Raw genomic sequence first — 15082 nt, forward strand, 5'->3', positions numbered from 1 at the left:
ATTGATCACTTCGCAGAACTCCTAAAGCAGTTGCAGATCAGTAAAATGTACGCTCCTTTCTGAAGCTTAGAAGGCAAAGTAAAGTTGTCGAAATGAGCAAGGAAAGTTGCAACATTCAAAATCTTCCTGATACTTGGAGGCTATTTCTATTACTAACGATGCTGAATTCAAAGAAAAAAAGGTGTAGCTCCGAACAAACAGCACCCACCTGCAGTCGCGAATTCTGCTGCTGCATCAGAACTGGCGCAGCACTAGCAGAATGGCGTCATCGTCCCCCTAAACGGGACCTGAAATTCTTTGAAGGATTTCATACGTACCAAACAAAAAGAATTCTCGCGAATATTAAGAAAAAGTGCGTATTTCAGTCGATGAAAGATACCACCAATATATGTGTCAAGGAATCAACATTTCAATGACTATAGTACTGAAAACAACGAGCGTATTTGTATCTGGAAGTAAGCACGTCGCATTGTCAATGATAACGAATTTTTAGCGAAGCGAAAGCGCAATGAACAAACAACCGTAAATAGAAATTCTCATTAGAACTGATAATCAAAGAATATGCGTACTGTAGTGAAAGCGACCAGACAGTATCCCTTCTGCAGTCCTCAAGATGCTCGTGTGATACTAATACAACACAACATTTACTGCTATGCATTTTTCGCTTAACATCTAGAACAGATCTACCGGAAAGAATCCACCAAAACAACAGCGGTAATGTTCAACACAGTATCAGAAATAGGTAGGGAATTTCTAGTGATACTTTCACTAAGCAGAAAATGAAAAAATAGGGAAAACAACACGAAATAGCATAAATACACGAAACTAAAAGTTCCGAGTACTAAATCCACCTAAGGATGCTTCAACTAATGTGTTTCAGATAATCTACTAAAGTTACGTTTACACCTTCAAGTTGCTAAGCCAGAACAATAATAGGCGGTATCCGATGGATAAATGCGCCGTCCATGTTCCCTTTTTTGGAATACAGAAAACAACTCAAAATAACAAACAGCAGAAGTTCCAACTCCCTATTCCAGCAAGAGATGTCCTAGCTAACGTTTCTCAGAACCCTACTAAAATGAATTACAAGAAAATAGCGTACATCAACCACTGGGTGTGTCAAAACACCACTGTTTACAGTACACCAGTATAGGAAGAACACTGGCATTCAAGAAGTAGTACCATTCAAGTTGTCATCTTCAGCAGCCTCAATAGTGCAGCATTTTCAGAGGCTCTCGATTTGGAGCCTTCGACTTCGAATCCCTTGATTCCACCAGATGCCCATCCTTGGCATGACCTTGAGAAAAAGAAAGTAGGTAGCTGGGTAGATACAGTGCAATGCTTTTTACAACTTTTTTGTGGTTAATGAGAAGGCTCGGAGCGTGATACATCTATTATATATATATATATATATATATATATATATATATATATATAATGGGTATAATAATAGTTCTACGAAACTGCATTTTAGTTGAAGACGTTTGCTCGCAGTTTCAGACTTTTCGATCTATCCCATCATTTTTTTCCACTTTTCCATTAAGGATTTTCTTACACCCTTAGGGTTTAACGTCCCTACATCATGCATGTTCTGCTCCCGTAGTTACGAAAACTTACTCGAGTATTGTTAGTTACGACTTATGTTGTATAGAGCATTAAGCGTTTACTCATATTGTTGTAGCACAGAGTTTCCACAGTACGTTATGTGGTTACGTCATTGTCGGGTAAAGCACATACTTCCGGAAGAGGTTTAAAAAACAAAACAAAAATAAACCGTGGATGTCTGCATGTGTGCACGTCTTAAACTACAAAGTATTTGTTCTCTTATAAGAAATTCGTACAATTTCCAAAATAATCACGAGCAGTAAAAATATATGCTCTCTTCTCAACAATTAACACAAAATGTACGCTATATGCGCATTAATCGTTTTCTAGTCTCTGTAATTAGCACAAAATATACATTACGTTGACATTATGCGTGTTCTGCTCTCTACAATTAGGAGAAAATACGCTACTTAAATGTGATACTAGTAACGACACAGAATTACTATGGATTAACAAGTACGGTAGACATTTGAAATGTCACGGAAAAAGCGCAATCATATACTTGTGTCTGCGAGTTTTGCTGATGCATTATAACTGCTAGCGACAAACTTCTAATCGCACGCAACGATCTTGGTGGATGCGTTGCTTCTGCTCAGAAAACGGTAACGGCAGACACATGACCCGGGGACCTGCATGAGTGCATAAGGATGGTGTTAACGTCAAAGCAGCCGCATGAGCGCGATATCGTGCTGCGATAATCGAGCTACATCGTCAGGCGTTATAGAAGTACACGTACAGAAGAGAGTGGCGGAGCACACAGCGGAAGGAAAGCGAAATGAATCAGTTCGAGTGACTAATCAACGAAACCAAAGGCGTCTATGTGCAACCACAAACTATTGTCGAAGGCGGACCTTTTGACGAAAAATGTCGACGAGATTGAGAAGAGGAACGAGATGCGCGGAGAAGGCGAGCGATTTGTCGCGAGCGGCGAGGTTGTGCAGAGCACGCAACGCTGACGAACTTGTGTCGTCTACAGGAAAAAATTGGGTAACTAAGAAATAGTTTGACTGTTAAGAAATGAGTATGTCACGTGCAGATACCAGAATAGAAAAAAAAAGAGCACAATTAGACAGAATCATCTTCATTTGCTCTCCAATAAGCATCTATTAAAGTTTTTGTGAAGAACGTAAATGTACATATCTCACTAAGGTGATCTACGAACGTACTTTCACACGATACGACTCTCTTTAAAGACGCAGACGGTTGTGATTTGGTAGAATTCTAAACATGCTATCCAATTCGGCAGAAGTAAAGAAGAGAAGACAACAAATAAAGAAGCCCAAATATAGAAATGTTCATTTTGAATTGTAAAAGTCTGGAAGTCGAATTTCGAATGGTCTTCAGAAAACCCAATCAGTCAGAACGATGTTTGCACTTGTAGAAAGTTATCGTAGTAACACAAAGACATCTACACATATGAAGTAGACTAAAAATTTCACATTCGCGATCTAAGAAGCAAAAAAGAAATCGCTGAGATCTGCTTGCTTCTAGACCCCATCAGCAGTTGTATAGAATGATACATCAACGCAAAAAGCTGAGAAATCCCATGTTATTGTTGAATAAATTCTATGGGATCGCAAACATAATTTGAGCCGTCCTTTCAGTCGGCAATTTCTTTTTTTACTCTCAGGAACTTACAAAATTACCACAAAAATCTAGGTAATATTAATCGAGTCACTCCTTTAGTTACTTTTTTCTATGAAAAATCCCCTACGGACTAAAATGAAGGCAATGTGAGTCTTCAATTTTCTGCGTGATCCTCTCTTGCATAGTTACGACATACCTATCGCCGGGTTACGTAAGGCTTGACTCTAATCTTATCTGCAAAAGTCGTTGCAGTAACCGAGGGCTCGCTTTCAAAAAGGCATTCGGACTTAACGTAGCAGCATCATAATGAACGCTTGAGTTTAATATCTGGAAAGGGAAACAGTAGATCTATACGCTACATGAAGCTACACAAAAAGGAATGGTATCCTGTGACATGCGAATAGATTTAACCTGTACAATTCATTTCAAAACAAGAAAACATGATCAGTTCAACGTAGACTGTCCCAAGAACGCACTGTGTTGCGCGTGAAATACTCCAGCGCAGGCCTTAGTGCTCCCTGCTCCTGCTCCTCCCACTCCTCCAATCCCCACTCCTCCCCCTTTTGTTTCGTGCGCCAGTCACACAGTTTTTTTCCCTTTCTTAAAACTTTTTCAATGCGTTCACGTCGTGTGCCTAAAAGGGCAGACTTTTGTTGTAGATCGATAAAGATGTAACATAGAGCTCAAAATGTGTGCCTATGTGTCTGGATGTGATGCTAGTCTTATTTGAGCCGATGACGTCATCTTAAATCTCTCGGCAATGGTTGAGATTGCAGAGATGGGAAAAAAATCACCCATAAGTGTGGAAAAGTTCGAAAAAAAAGTTGAGGTATTTTGGTAGCAAAGCATTACACCTAGTTTATGGATTGAAAGCAATGACGGGCAAGTGTTGCAGCGTGAATTATTCAATCAGCTGTTCGTTAGTAGTATAACGATGAGAGAACAAAAGTGAAAAACCCAGTAAAATATTTAGTTTTGGTTACTCAAAAAGTAACGTCGAAAATGATTCTCATCATCATCGAAAATGATAGTCACAACCCGCTGAGGTTAACATAAATGGACAGTGATAAAGGAGGTTCATGCATAGACTAAAACCAAATAACTGAAATCAAACATTAAGGATCCAGGGGGTCACATAGTTTCAGAATTTCCCTTTAGAACAAAAATTCAAGCGCTACTTCTCCCATCCGTCTAGTATGTCGTTCAAAAACTGAGAATCACAGGCTATATTGATGGAGCTGTTATCGCTAACCTTATCGTATGTAGTCTACTCCACTGTCCCCGTTACACTGCGAAATCACAGTATGCACACACCTAACGTGGATGTTGGGTACCTACTGTAGCGCATACGGTGGTATGTCATCGAGCACGTACTGTCGCTGCAGCAAAACAACATTGATAGCCACATGCCTCCGAACGTTCTGAGTCCAATAACTGAGTAAAAACCACTACTCACTTCAGATTCACTGAGAGCAGATAAAATCTTAACGTAACGTTTAGAATACCTGGTCTACTTCATCTGCAGTAGATCGAAAGCTGTCGTAAAATCACAAGCATAATGACTCAGCGCTACCAAGACAACGCAGATGACTACGCGTAGCAACCGTACAACGACAGTAACCCATTCGGAAGTAACTAAGTAGTATTTCTCATTGCATGTGCATAAAAGTACTCACTTCTTCGCTTAATCTCTACCACTACCACTGGAAGAGGAACTAAGCAGCTAGTGAATTACATGGGAGTTTTATCCTCTGCCTGGAATGTTTTTGGTTAAACAATTCTTTTCTATTGAATTATCGAGGCTTCATCTACTCACTTCAGAGAGTGAAGGAAATGAAAAGAAAGTAATACGAAAACTAGCCCCTCGAAGTGTAAGGATCAACAAATGGTTTATGTAACCATATTTCACAAATACGGCGTATTTTCTTCCACTTATGAACTATTCAGGAATTAATAATTACTGAGATAACCATTTCTAGCCGATCGGATGTCTACATGTTTTTTTACTAACTTGTTTCGGTCAAATTCGCGATCAGGGAGTTCAAAGACAAACTCTTTTCTATAGCACTTCTTTTTTTCTTTGGAAAAAGTTAACCTTTCGTTTTCATAATACATCAGCAAACCTTAGCAATAAATGCACAGAGCCTCAACATGCAAATCTATCTACACAACATAAACAGATAACAGCACACAAAAGCAGCCCAATTACTATTATACATGAAAGTTAGTGAAGCAGATGCACGCAAGGATTTCACAATAGTAATACAATTGCACTCATTTGCACTCTGATGTTTCTATATACGTTCTCCACGATTCCTCTACGGCAACAGTATGTGCGATCTAGTTTCCTATCCAACATATCTTCCGGTTAAACGCAATAGCCTGTGTTTCTCTGATCAGAAGGAAAAGATTCGAGCAAATGTGCAATCACTGTGTCGTCGTCGACGTCGTCGTTCGTGTATGTGAGTGGTGTAATGAGAAAAAATGCATGGAGTTATCGAGAACACCGCACTGTGTGTTGGAGAGATGAAAGGGTGATGATGGACGTGGGAGAGAGGTCACACCATATTCAAGACGACATACACGCATTCAGCAGAATATACACAATATTTGTATTTATGTACATCACTTTGAGAAAGAGCAAGAAACTCTGCAAGAAAAACATGGAAATCCTAGCAGAAGCAGTACTTTAGCAGATAGGAAGCGGAGTTGGAACTGCTTGACAGCGACATGAGCGAGAACGGAGTTGAGCCGGTAAAAATCTCTGGAAATACGCCTGAAGAGGCGTGCATGCGTATGTGTGTGCTGCCGATGCTGTTCAAAGCACAACATTGCAGCGCACAAGAAAAAAAGAAACTGATTAGGCATGCTTTGGTAGAACGGATGTTACGGCGCTCAGAGATATTATAAAACGAAACCGAACGCAGTGAAGAGATGCTAGAAGTGAAATGTTCTAGTAAAATGTCGAATGCTGATAGATCGACAGTAATCAGGCACCGATGATAGGTGCAGCTTTTTTCAAACTGCACTAAAAAAAGGGAATAGGAGAGAACATGTCTTTTTGATTCGAGATCATCGCGATGAGATTATTGCTAACCAACATTTCGAAAAGGCAGTAGAACAATGGAATAATATCTGTTCCTCAGCCTCACGGAACAATGTTCTGCGTAGCTGAAAGAAAACCGAAATTTGCTCGTGAAGGTGAGAGTGTGGTCTTCTACGGCAAAATGGCGATCAATCTTTGACAAGCAACAACAGAAGATGATGACTGTCGCTGAAACAATTCAGTTTCAGCAAATTGACCAGCTCCATTTCAGTTGTTGTATTTATCTCTCAATTCTCTATATCATGAGCGCATACAGCGAACGAACGCAATAGAACAACGAAACCTTGCCAGGAAAAAGCACCAGCAGGATTCATTCGTAGGTGTGTTGATGCAGGACCAGAAAACATCCAAGATTGCTCCAATAAATAAAACAAGAACAAAGATTTTCATATTAGGTAGCGAAGGCTTTGAAGATATCACCCGCAACAATCTCAGATTCTCTTCAGAATTTCGGGTAATGATCTTCCTGAGTACTTCTCAGACCTAGATTGATGAAAGGTAAGGACCAAATTTGCTCAGAACTAGTAAGAATAGCTGTATGAGAAGTCGAGTAAAAGCAACATTAATACTCCACAGTATCCTCAATAAACTCAGATAATAGTTTGATTTCTTTCTGTAACAAAAATTATTAAATGAATTATATTCTACGTGTTCACTTTTCCTAAGAATAATTTACTTATATGTCCACTTATACGTCTCCTAGATCTCCTACTGGGTCTAAAAAGTTGTGAGAAATGCAATTTGACTGGCCTTGTACAAAAAAAAAGGCGATTGGGAAAGGCAACAAAAGAAATGCATGGAACTGAACTGGAATCTTAGAGAGCGATGCAATGGATTCAGTACAAAATGTGCACATTTATTCGGGTTCAGACACACCTTTCTCCTGTTTAGTGTCAAATAAACCTAAGGATATGTGCAAAATTCACGGTAAGCGAATCTTCATGTTAGTAATCTCGTGTCCTGGAGGAGAAATGTGGAACTATTTTTTTTTCCTCAACGGTTTTCTCAACGTAACAATCATATCACTTTCTCCGCTAACCCCATCACCCTCTATTCTAAAATTCTAAAAGTAGAGGGGGGAGCTTACTTGGAATCATTAATACATCCGCAACGCAAACGTGCCCACCGGCGCGAGCACCGCCCCTGTAGAGAGAGTCCATCCGGCGCCTCATGCAGGAAAAAAACACCTGCCATTCGTAATTGCACCTAACATGCATATTCAATCGCACAAACACATCAGCAGTATCATCACCCAAACGTGCTATTACCAAGATCCCACTCCCTCAATACCTGGGCCTGGACTTAGACACATTCAAGGTAGAACTCGACCGCCTGATGGCAACTGTGGTGGTGCTGATGTGCCGCCGCTGGCAATACACGAGTCACATGCAATCGCTCACACTGCTCACGTACAACAAAAACTTATTAGTATGCATGAACCATACATTGAATACGACATATTCAAGAGGTTACGAGAGCGCATCTTCGAAAATTTTCATTCAATGTGCAGCAAAACAGGTTTGATTCTGCTGAATGACTCTGTGATAGCAGGAACAGTGACAATCATTTACTGAACTTTTAACCGTAGTAACTCAACAATACTAAATGTAACGTAAGTAACGCTTACTTTTTCATGACCAACACGATACCAAACCGAAAGTGCTTTCCTTTCAGACTACTACCGAACCTGAAACAACTGTCCCAAAGAGCTATTGCAAGCGCCATGTCCACAAGAGCTAAGAACAATGGAGTAAAGTTCAATTTCTACAGTAATATGTTGCCTTTTAATTATCTGTTTTTTGCTGGACTTCCACTACGAAAAAAAGCAACAATGCTCATTTTAGTATACGCCTATGTTTCTTTGCACATGGAAAAGTTCTGCTTCGCAACCCTAAGCGAACTCTAGCGGCCATCATAATTTGGAAACAGTGATACAAGAGTGTGATGGTCAGCCAAAACCAACGTAATGGTCCATTTTGCATCTCTTTTACGTGTATTTCACTAGAAAGACGTTGCACTAGAAGTGACTCCTCCATTTAATCTTTTACATAGAACACAAAAGAGAAGAAAAAAAAACGAAAATGCTTTCCAGTCTTTATTTTGACATATGCATACAAATGAGAGATCGAGTTCCATGATAAGAATTCCAAAATAATAGCAGCACAACGTTGAAAAGAGGCGATTGATCAAGTATGGAAAATCGTGAGTGGTAAATAATACCTCTACAACTGTGTAAACAACAGTAACATTACGAAGAATGACAAAATTTCCCTCCCCATACGAGTTTCCCCCACCACAGAAATGATCGTTCTTTGCTGCTCGTCTCATCGACGATCATACGACAATCGCTAAGAAATCGCGCCTTAGTCAGCGCGAACAATGCGCAGATGACTTGGAGAAATGGGCATGGAGGCCAAGCAAGACCACCGAAATGCAACTGAAAATCAACGTCCAAGCAATTAGAAATACACTATCAACGAGATAAAAGCTTTTTTAAAAACCCTTGTAACCGGAAAGGAAAGGAATCTGGTCGAAAACAGGAAAGTAGTGACTCAAACGAATAAACGTACTGATCATGAACATAATTTTTATACATCGATTGTTTAACTCGCCTATGCGAAATAAAAAATACTGGTCGCACTAGCTTCAAAAATTGCAATGAAAATCGCTAAAAAAAAACCTGTCACGATGACTCTCTACTCAACGTAAAGAAAAATAGCAATTTTCGCAGAAAATCCACACTTCTTCAAATGCGTCTGCGATCAAAACTGTAAAAAACTGGAGATGACTCACAAAGAACTACATCTGCAAATGTTGACCATGAAGATCACTGATGGATTGAAGATGTAGAGGAAGAGATACGTTGTGCATTGCAAATCATTAGTTGATCTACAAGATACTTTCCAGAAAACCTAATATGAGAAGGTTAAACTACGCTTCATCTAGGCTAAATTGTTAGTGGAAAATCGAAATCATTCACGAGATACTCCCTGTGTCAAAATTCAACTTCTAAACACCTTTCAGTATTGAAATCTCTGGGCGAAAAAAGTTATCCCTTGATTTCCATTTCGTTCAACCTCATAGTGAGTAATCAAATCAGGAGCACAAAGATCATAAAAGCGAGTGAATAGCGAAAAGCTTAGAGACCAAGAATGCTTGCAGATTTTTCAGAATTCTACCTACGTTATTGTCAAAAATGCCATCCTCAAATGTAAAGCTTCAAATCTTCCGTATTCTGCACTTTGCTTCTTTGAAGTCAATAGTAGGAATCCAATGACGTCACCGTTGAAGCATATTGTTGAAAATTGTTAGTTTCATCAATTGCAGCGGCACTACAACTAACTAACGAAGAAGGTAGCAGAAGTTCCTTTTTCGTGTTTCGCTAACCTCGGCGTACTAGAATACTAGAGGGACCTCCTCAAATCCACATTCGGAGTCGCATTTGTCGCCAATTGTTCACTTGGAGTTTGATAATCATTGCAAAGTTCTTTTTCAGGAAGCTCCAACGCGCATGTGAGGCAGCAGATCAATAGGAGAATGGCAAGCGGGCCTGATCAAGAGTGAACGAACGCTGGACGAGCTGTTCGAGCCAGAGGAGGTGACTGTGCTGAGTGGCGGGGAGCTGGAGCAGCTCCCACTCGCGCTGCCACGTACACATAGATATACACACACACAAGCTTACACACAATACCGCACATATACGCGACAAAGTAGAAGCAAAAATGATTACCAACACCACATTTTGTTATGAATGGAACAGTTCAACGTCCCATCGATGTCAAGGTTCATAGTTCACCTCGGCTTCATCGTCGTGCAAATATGTTCCCAAAAAAGCGTACATTCAGTCCTACCATAAACGAAGAAGCGATAGGCTCGCACATACCTACGTACACATAGACAGAGAGCGGAACAAAAGTATGCAGAGCAAAACGATGGCCGTAGTGTCTGAGTTACAAGAACATCCATAAGTGAGATGTTCATCAGATCCTCAAGGCTCCAAATAGCCCAGATCCATCCTTGCACATTTGCAGGCGCATGTTGTCATGTTCGTACGTGCGCCCGCTACGTGAACCTACCTACAATGGCAAAACGGCAAATGGCGGTGACTTTCGAGTTGACTTGGGGTGCCGAAAGCGGTGCGTCGTCCGCTTTTTTTTTTCTTGGAGGGCCGTGTGTGTATGTGTGCGCGCACGCAGACACGTGAACGCACGAGGAAATAGCACGGAAAACATGGACAAACGGTGATGAGAGCACAACAAGAGAGAATGAAGCGATGCCACGCAACAGCTGATACGTACACATACAAATAGAAAAACGCTCACACACACAAAAATGCAGCCGCCGTTTGGGCGTCACAAAATAGCAGGCGAAAACGTGCGACGCAGACTGCAGCGATCGGCAAGCATTTCGCGAGTCACTATGCGATAGGAGGAGTGACGAGGAAAACGCCCCGTTCGGCCAGTATGTGACATCGTCGGTCGGTCGGGCACGTCGTCGAACACACATACACATACATACATATATTGAGAAATACGCAGTGCTTTCCGAACGAGCGGAGCGACAAGAATACGCCACCATGGCGGGCGAGAGCGAACGCTGGCGACAATGCGCTAGCGTCGTTCACGTGAACTCGTGACGATGGCCTAGGAAACGCTACGAAACGCGTACTTCTTCGCCATATCAAAACATCCTAGCTTAAAAAAAACCATTTTTTATAGCAATGCGTCACTCAGGTTTTATAAGGTCATGTTTGTCAATAGACAGACTATATGAATCCACTGAAGTATGAGGTGAAGTTAAGGAGGAAAAAAAACACTGCAATCTTCAGGCGCCGTAAGTGAATATAGTGCGTGAAACTTCTATTTCTAGCAAGGGATGTTGTAAAACGCAATATAACTAATTAATTTATTGCGAAATATTGATTACGCGCTGGTATGAACACCTTTGCAATGCAACATGAATGTAGACAATTAAAAACCCTAAACGTAATTAATACTCAAACAATTATTTAGGCGACGGAACTTTTTTTTCTGTAGATAAAGTCATATTATTCATCCCTGTAGCTTTTAAGACTGCTAAAGGGAATTTTCAAGAAATCAGAGTTATGTTTTCATCGGACAAGATTTACATTATGACACATTTGGAAAGCTCATGTTAAGCTGGTCACAGAGCAACTTCTTAGCTCCACTGCTTTCTTTAACTAAAGAAATAACTGAATGGAGTGTAAGCAACTAGGTGGTCCTACACTAGCTTGGACTTGGATTTGCAGCAACGAATATGTTGCGCGCAAATAAATATCAGAAAACGTGAGCACGAAATTCGGTTCCTAAGTTCGATGAAAATAATGCATATGTGAGCTCAAACTGCTCATAATTTTGCTCTCGAATGTGTGCATGGTACGTGCCAAACAATGTAAGGACGGGCTCATTGAATCATTGTTGTTAACAGAAACTACGTTTTCGCTCATACAGTGGAATAACAAAGACACTGAAATCATCATTCTATGACAGATTTTAAAGGTACGATAGCAGAGATATAGCATACATATTTGTTGGAATAATCCTGACTCCCGCAACTGCAGAACAGTCGAGCTACAATCTATTCGAGAGAGAGGATAGAGTACCGCAAACAGGAGGTACGGCGAATACATCCCGAAATCACAGCAACAACACTGAAGCACGTTCGTCAATTCCTCTTCAACACCCCATCTACTCGGCCGAGCTCAGGCTTCCGTGTGTGAGTGAGTGGCAGGAAAAAACCCGTGTAGAGTTCTTTTTTCATATTCTAAGTGGTCAATGCACTTTTGGGAAAATATCAGTAATTTGGAGCTACGTGCAAAGTGCTAAACGTGTTTTCTTTTCTATCTCGCCCATTCTTCCAATGCTTATCCGAAGCCGCTGTCTGAATACATGGGAATAAGAGTAGTGGAATTTTTTTTTCAGGACAAGCGGTTGTCGTCTCCTACACCGTCGTGCAGTACTCTGGACTTTCCCTACTAATTTCAAGAGCTTCAAAATGCGCTAACGTGTGGGATACCTGTAGGTAGGCACAACTCGGGCAACGGACAACATGCGAAGTCATACTTAAGGATGAGGTTAATCACTCACTGGTAACAACGCCTAATAATAACCATGCACTAGCACGGAACTGTCATATGCAGTGAAAAATGAAGGTCAGCTGGAGTGCACGACAATGGTAGCAGCGGCTGCGTTCGTGCTCACGTCAAACTTCCTCCACAGGAAGCAGTCGCTGCTGAATAGTATAAAGAAAAAGCACGGCGAGTGCATGCATATCTACTTCAGTCATTCACACACAGAGATGGCAACAATGAATTACCTACAGCGCGGAAAAGTTGCAGGAACTACGTTTAAATCCTACCAAGCTCTAGTAAAGAAGGAATAAAATGGAACAGGAGGGATGAGAAGGAAAAGTCGTGAAATACAAGTTGAAATAAAAATTAACAAACAATTGATTACAATAAAAGGTTCAACTGACCATGATTTGCACTTATAGCAACTCCCAGAGTGCTATAAGTGCAAATCATTAGCAAACCCCACCAAACAAAACCTCCAGTGGATTTTGAGTATCTGCTATCCACAAATACTTTAAAGACTTCTAGCGTAATCCTGCCTCTGATAATGAGACAACAGGCACGCCTTCACAGATTCTAGAGTATGGTTGGAAACTTTGGGAAATAGTCTTTAATTTGGTTGATAGTCACGAGTATGACCAGTGAACAAGTAACTAAAAGATATGATTCCTTGAATAGAACCAAAAAAATTTTCATGTGACATTTAGATAGCAACTCCCAGAGTGCTAGTATTCCTCTACCTTCCACATGCTTCAATTGCAACATTCTTTTCTAAACCAAGCAATACTAGACAAGTTTGAAGAAAACCAATTTACAAATCCAAAATCCGAAAAAAGGACTGAATTATTTAGAATGGGGACGGTTAACTCGCTGAAAGAACACAGCTTTGAGCAGCTACATATTAAAGCGCTCGGTGCGCTACAGGCCGGTCTATAAAAACATCCAACTACAGTATGCATTATATTTATTTATTATGAATTAACAACAATAAACTGTATATGTTGTGAAGGGGAAAAGTAGCATTGGCAGGGTACCATCACATCATGAAGCAACTGGAGGAAGTGTTTTCTTCGCATTCTGAAGGAACATAAATAGGAAGACATGCACACTGTTAGCCTCTACACTGACAACGTTATGAGTAAAATCACTCCGAATATAGGTCTAGTGAAACAGTTCTAAAAACTGCTTCTTAATTCAGGCTACCATTTAAAATTATGAAAAGTAGTAGAAAGCTTGCTCTTGTCCAAGAAAAGGTGATCAATGGACACATGTGGCAAAGCGAACTCTCAGTCACATCGTGGCAAACGTACCCGTGGGGTTTGACACGGCTCTTGCGAACGGCGATGTTAACCTCAAAATTATACTACAGAGAGAAAGAGAAAGAGACACAAAGAGCAGGACTCGAGGGAAATGAAACGCGGGAAAAATCAAATCTCTGGTAATCCTTTCGCATATCGCCAACACCGAATCCCACTGCTCTTCTTAAACCACGTGTACTCTAATCTTGCGCAGAGGTAAATAGATGCAGGCTTGGATTTTCAAACGCATAGATTGTTGAGCTGAGCTCATCGGCATAGCCGTTTTGCTTCATGAATTAGCGTGACAATGTAAATCAAAACGGGAATGCAATTTTCGCAACTGTTTCCCAGAGTGATCCGAAAAGTGCTGCATTATATGTATAAATCGTGGATATACCTACGTGGAGTACACTTGGACTCCATTATAAGATAACGGCTGTGAAACATGATATGCTCTCACTATGCTGTTGAGTACAAAAACAAGATGGAATTCATGCATGCTGTTGCTATCTGCCAAAGGTTTCTTCTTACGACAGAGTGTGTTAGGATAGAAAGATATGTGTAATCAGCAAAGTAGTGCTCTCTTGACAATGAAAGTTAATTTGTATGAGAAGACAAAATTTAATACCTGAGGAGAAAGTACTACTCAAGAAATATTCCAATTGAATAAAAATCTACTCTTCTGGGAAGCTTCTACAAGAATGTTGGTGGTCAAAGGCATCGAAAAAAAGATTAAGGCATGGCGCTTTAGGCGAAGAATTCTTATCTGTCACAGTTTTTTATTACATATAACCAAGACTGAAACCAAATCATAGTATGTACTAGAAAATCTCGTTTCTCAAGATTTGCTCGGTTTTGGTTGACCCATTTGATTTGAAAGGTAAGAGCATACAAACGTATTACGTACGTACTGACGTATATGAGCAATGATTCTTTCATAGTTATAGCAAAAACAAAACGAAGAGAAAATTGGTTCCCATAGGTGAACAATTGATCACCAGCTAACATTGAAACATCCGCGAGGACATAAAGATATTATTCGCGAAATCGAGAATAACCTTCCGTAGGTATTTCCAGAGATAACTAACGTTCAAAAATACGAATTATGGTGTCCTAAAACCTCATAGCGGAAAATTATTGTTTATTCATTTACGAATATATGTACACATTTTCAACGCAACTAGAGGGAATTTTCACGCGTACAAAAGTTTGTGAAAACCGAGAAACAGATACATTTAGAAAGAATGGATAGAAGAGAACTGGAATTCTGCACATCTGTGCCATTCACAACAAACTGTACATGACTGCTCGTGAAAAATGCTTGTTCATCGAAAGAAAACGATACTAATGCGTTTTATATTTCTGCGATTACACATCGTTGTGCAGCAATGTAAG

The 15082-nt window shown here is 40.3% G+C and overlaps 3 protein-coding genes across 3 annotated transcripts; 2 read left to right on the plus strand and 1 right to left on the minus strand.

Moving 5' to 3' along the window:
• Positions 1 to 5: 5 nt before the first annotated feature.
• Positions 6 to 7458, minus strand: RB195_025826 (uncharacterized protein; the record flags this gene model as incomplete). The annotated part of the gene is made up of 4 exons (XM_064214133.1): positions 6 to 21; positions 209 to 229; positions 3688 to 3826; positions 7386 to 7458. 4 exons carry the CDS (start codon positions 7456 to 7458, stop codon positions 6 to 8), a joined length of 249 nt encoding a protein of 82 aa, XP_064070014.1.
• A 51-nt stretch (positions 7459 to 7509) lies between these two features.
• On the plus strand, positions 7510 to 7872 carry RB195_025827 (uncharacterized protein; the record flags this gene model as incomplete). Its single annotated transcript, XM_064214134.1, has 1 exon — positions 7510 to 7872. The coding sequence occupies one exon, from the start codon at positions 7510 to 7512 to the stop codon at positions 7870 to 7872; it is 363 nt and encodes a 120-aa protein (XP_064070015.1).
• Positions 7873 to 10333: 2461 nt separating this feature from the next.
• On the plus strand, positions 10334 to 12558 carry RB195_025828 (uncharacterized protein; the record flags this gene model as incomplete). Its single annotated transcript, XM_064214135.1, has 4 exons — positions 10334 to 10434; positions 11818 to 11933; positions 12241 to 12340; positions 12471 to 12558. 4 exons carry the CDS (start codon positions 10334 to 10336, stop codon positions 12556 to 12558), a joined length of 405 nt encoding a protein of 134 aa, XP_064070016.1.
• Between the last annotated feature and the right edge of the window lie 2524 nt (positions 12559 to 15082).

Source organism: Necator americanus, chromosome X, assembly GCF_031761385.1.
Source record: "Necator americanus strain Aroian chromosome X, whole genome shotgun sequence".
Classification (NCBI taxonomy): Eukaryota; Metazoa; Nematoda; class Chromadorea; order Rhabditida; family Ancylostomatidae; genus Necator; species Necator americanus.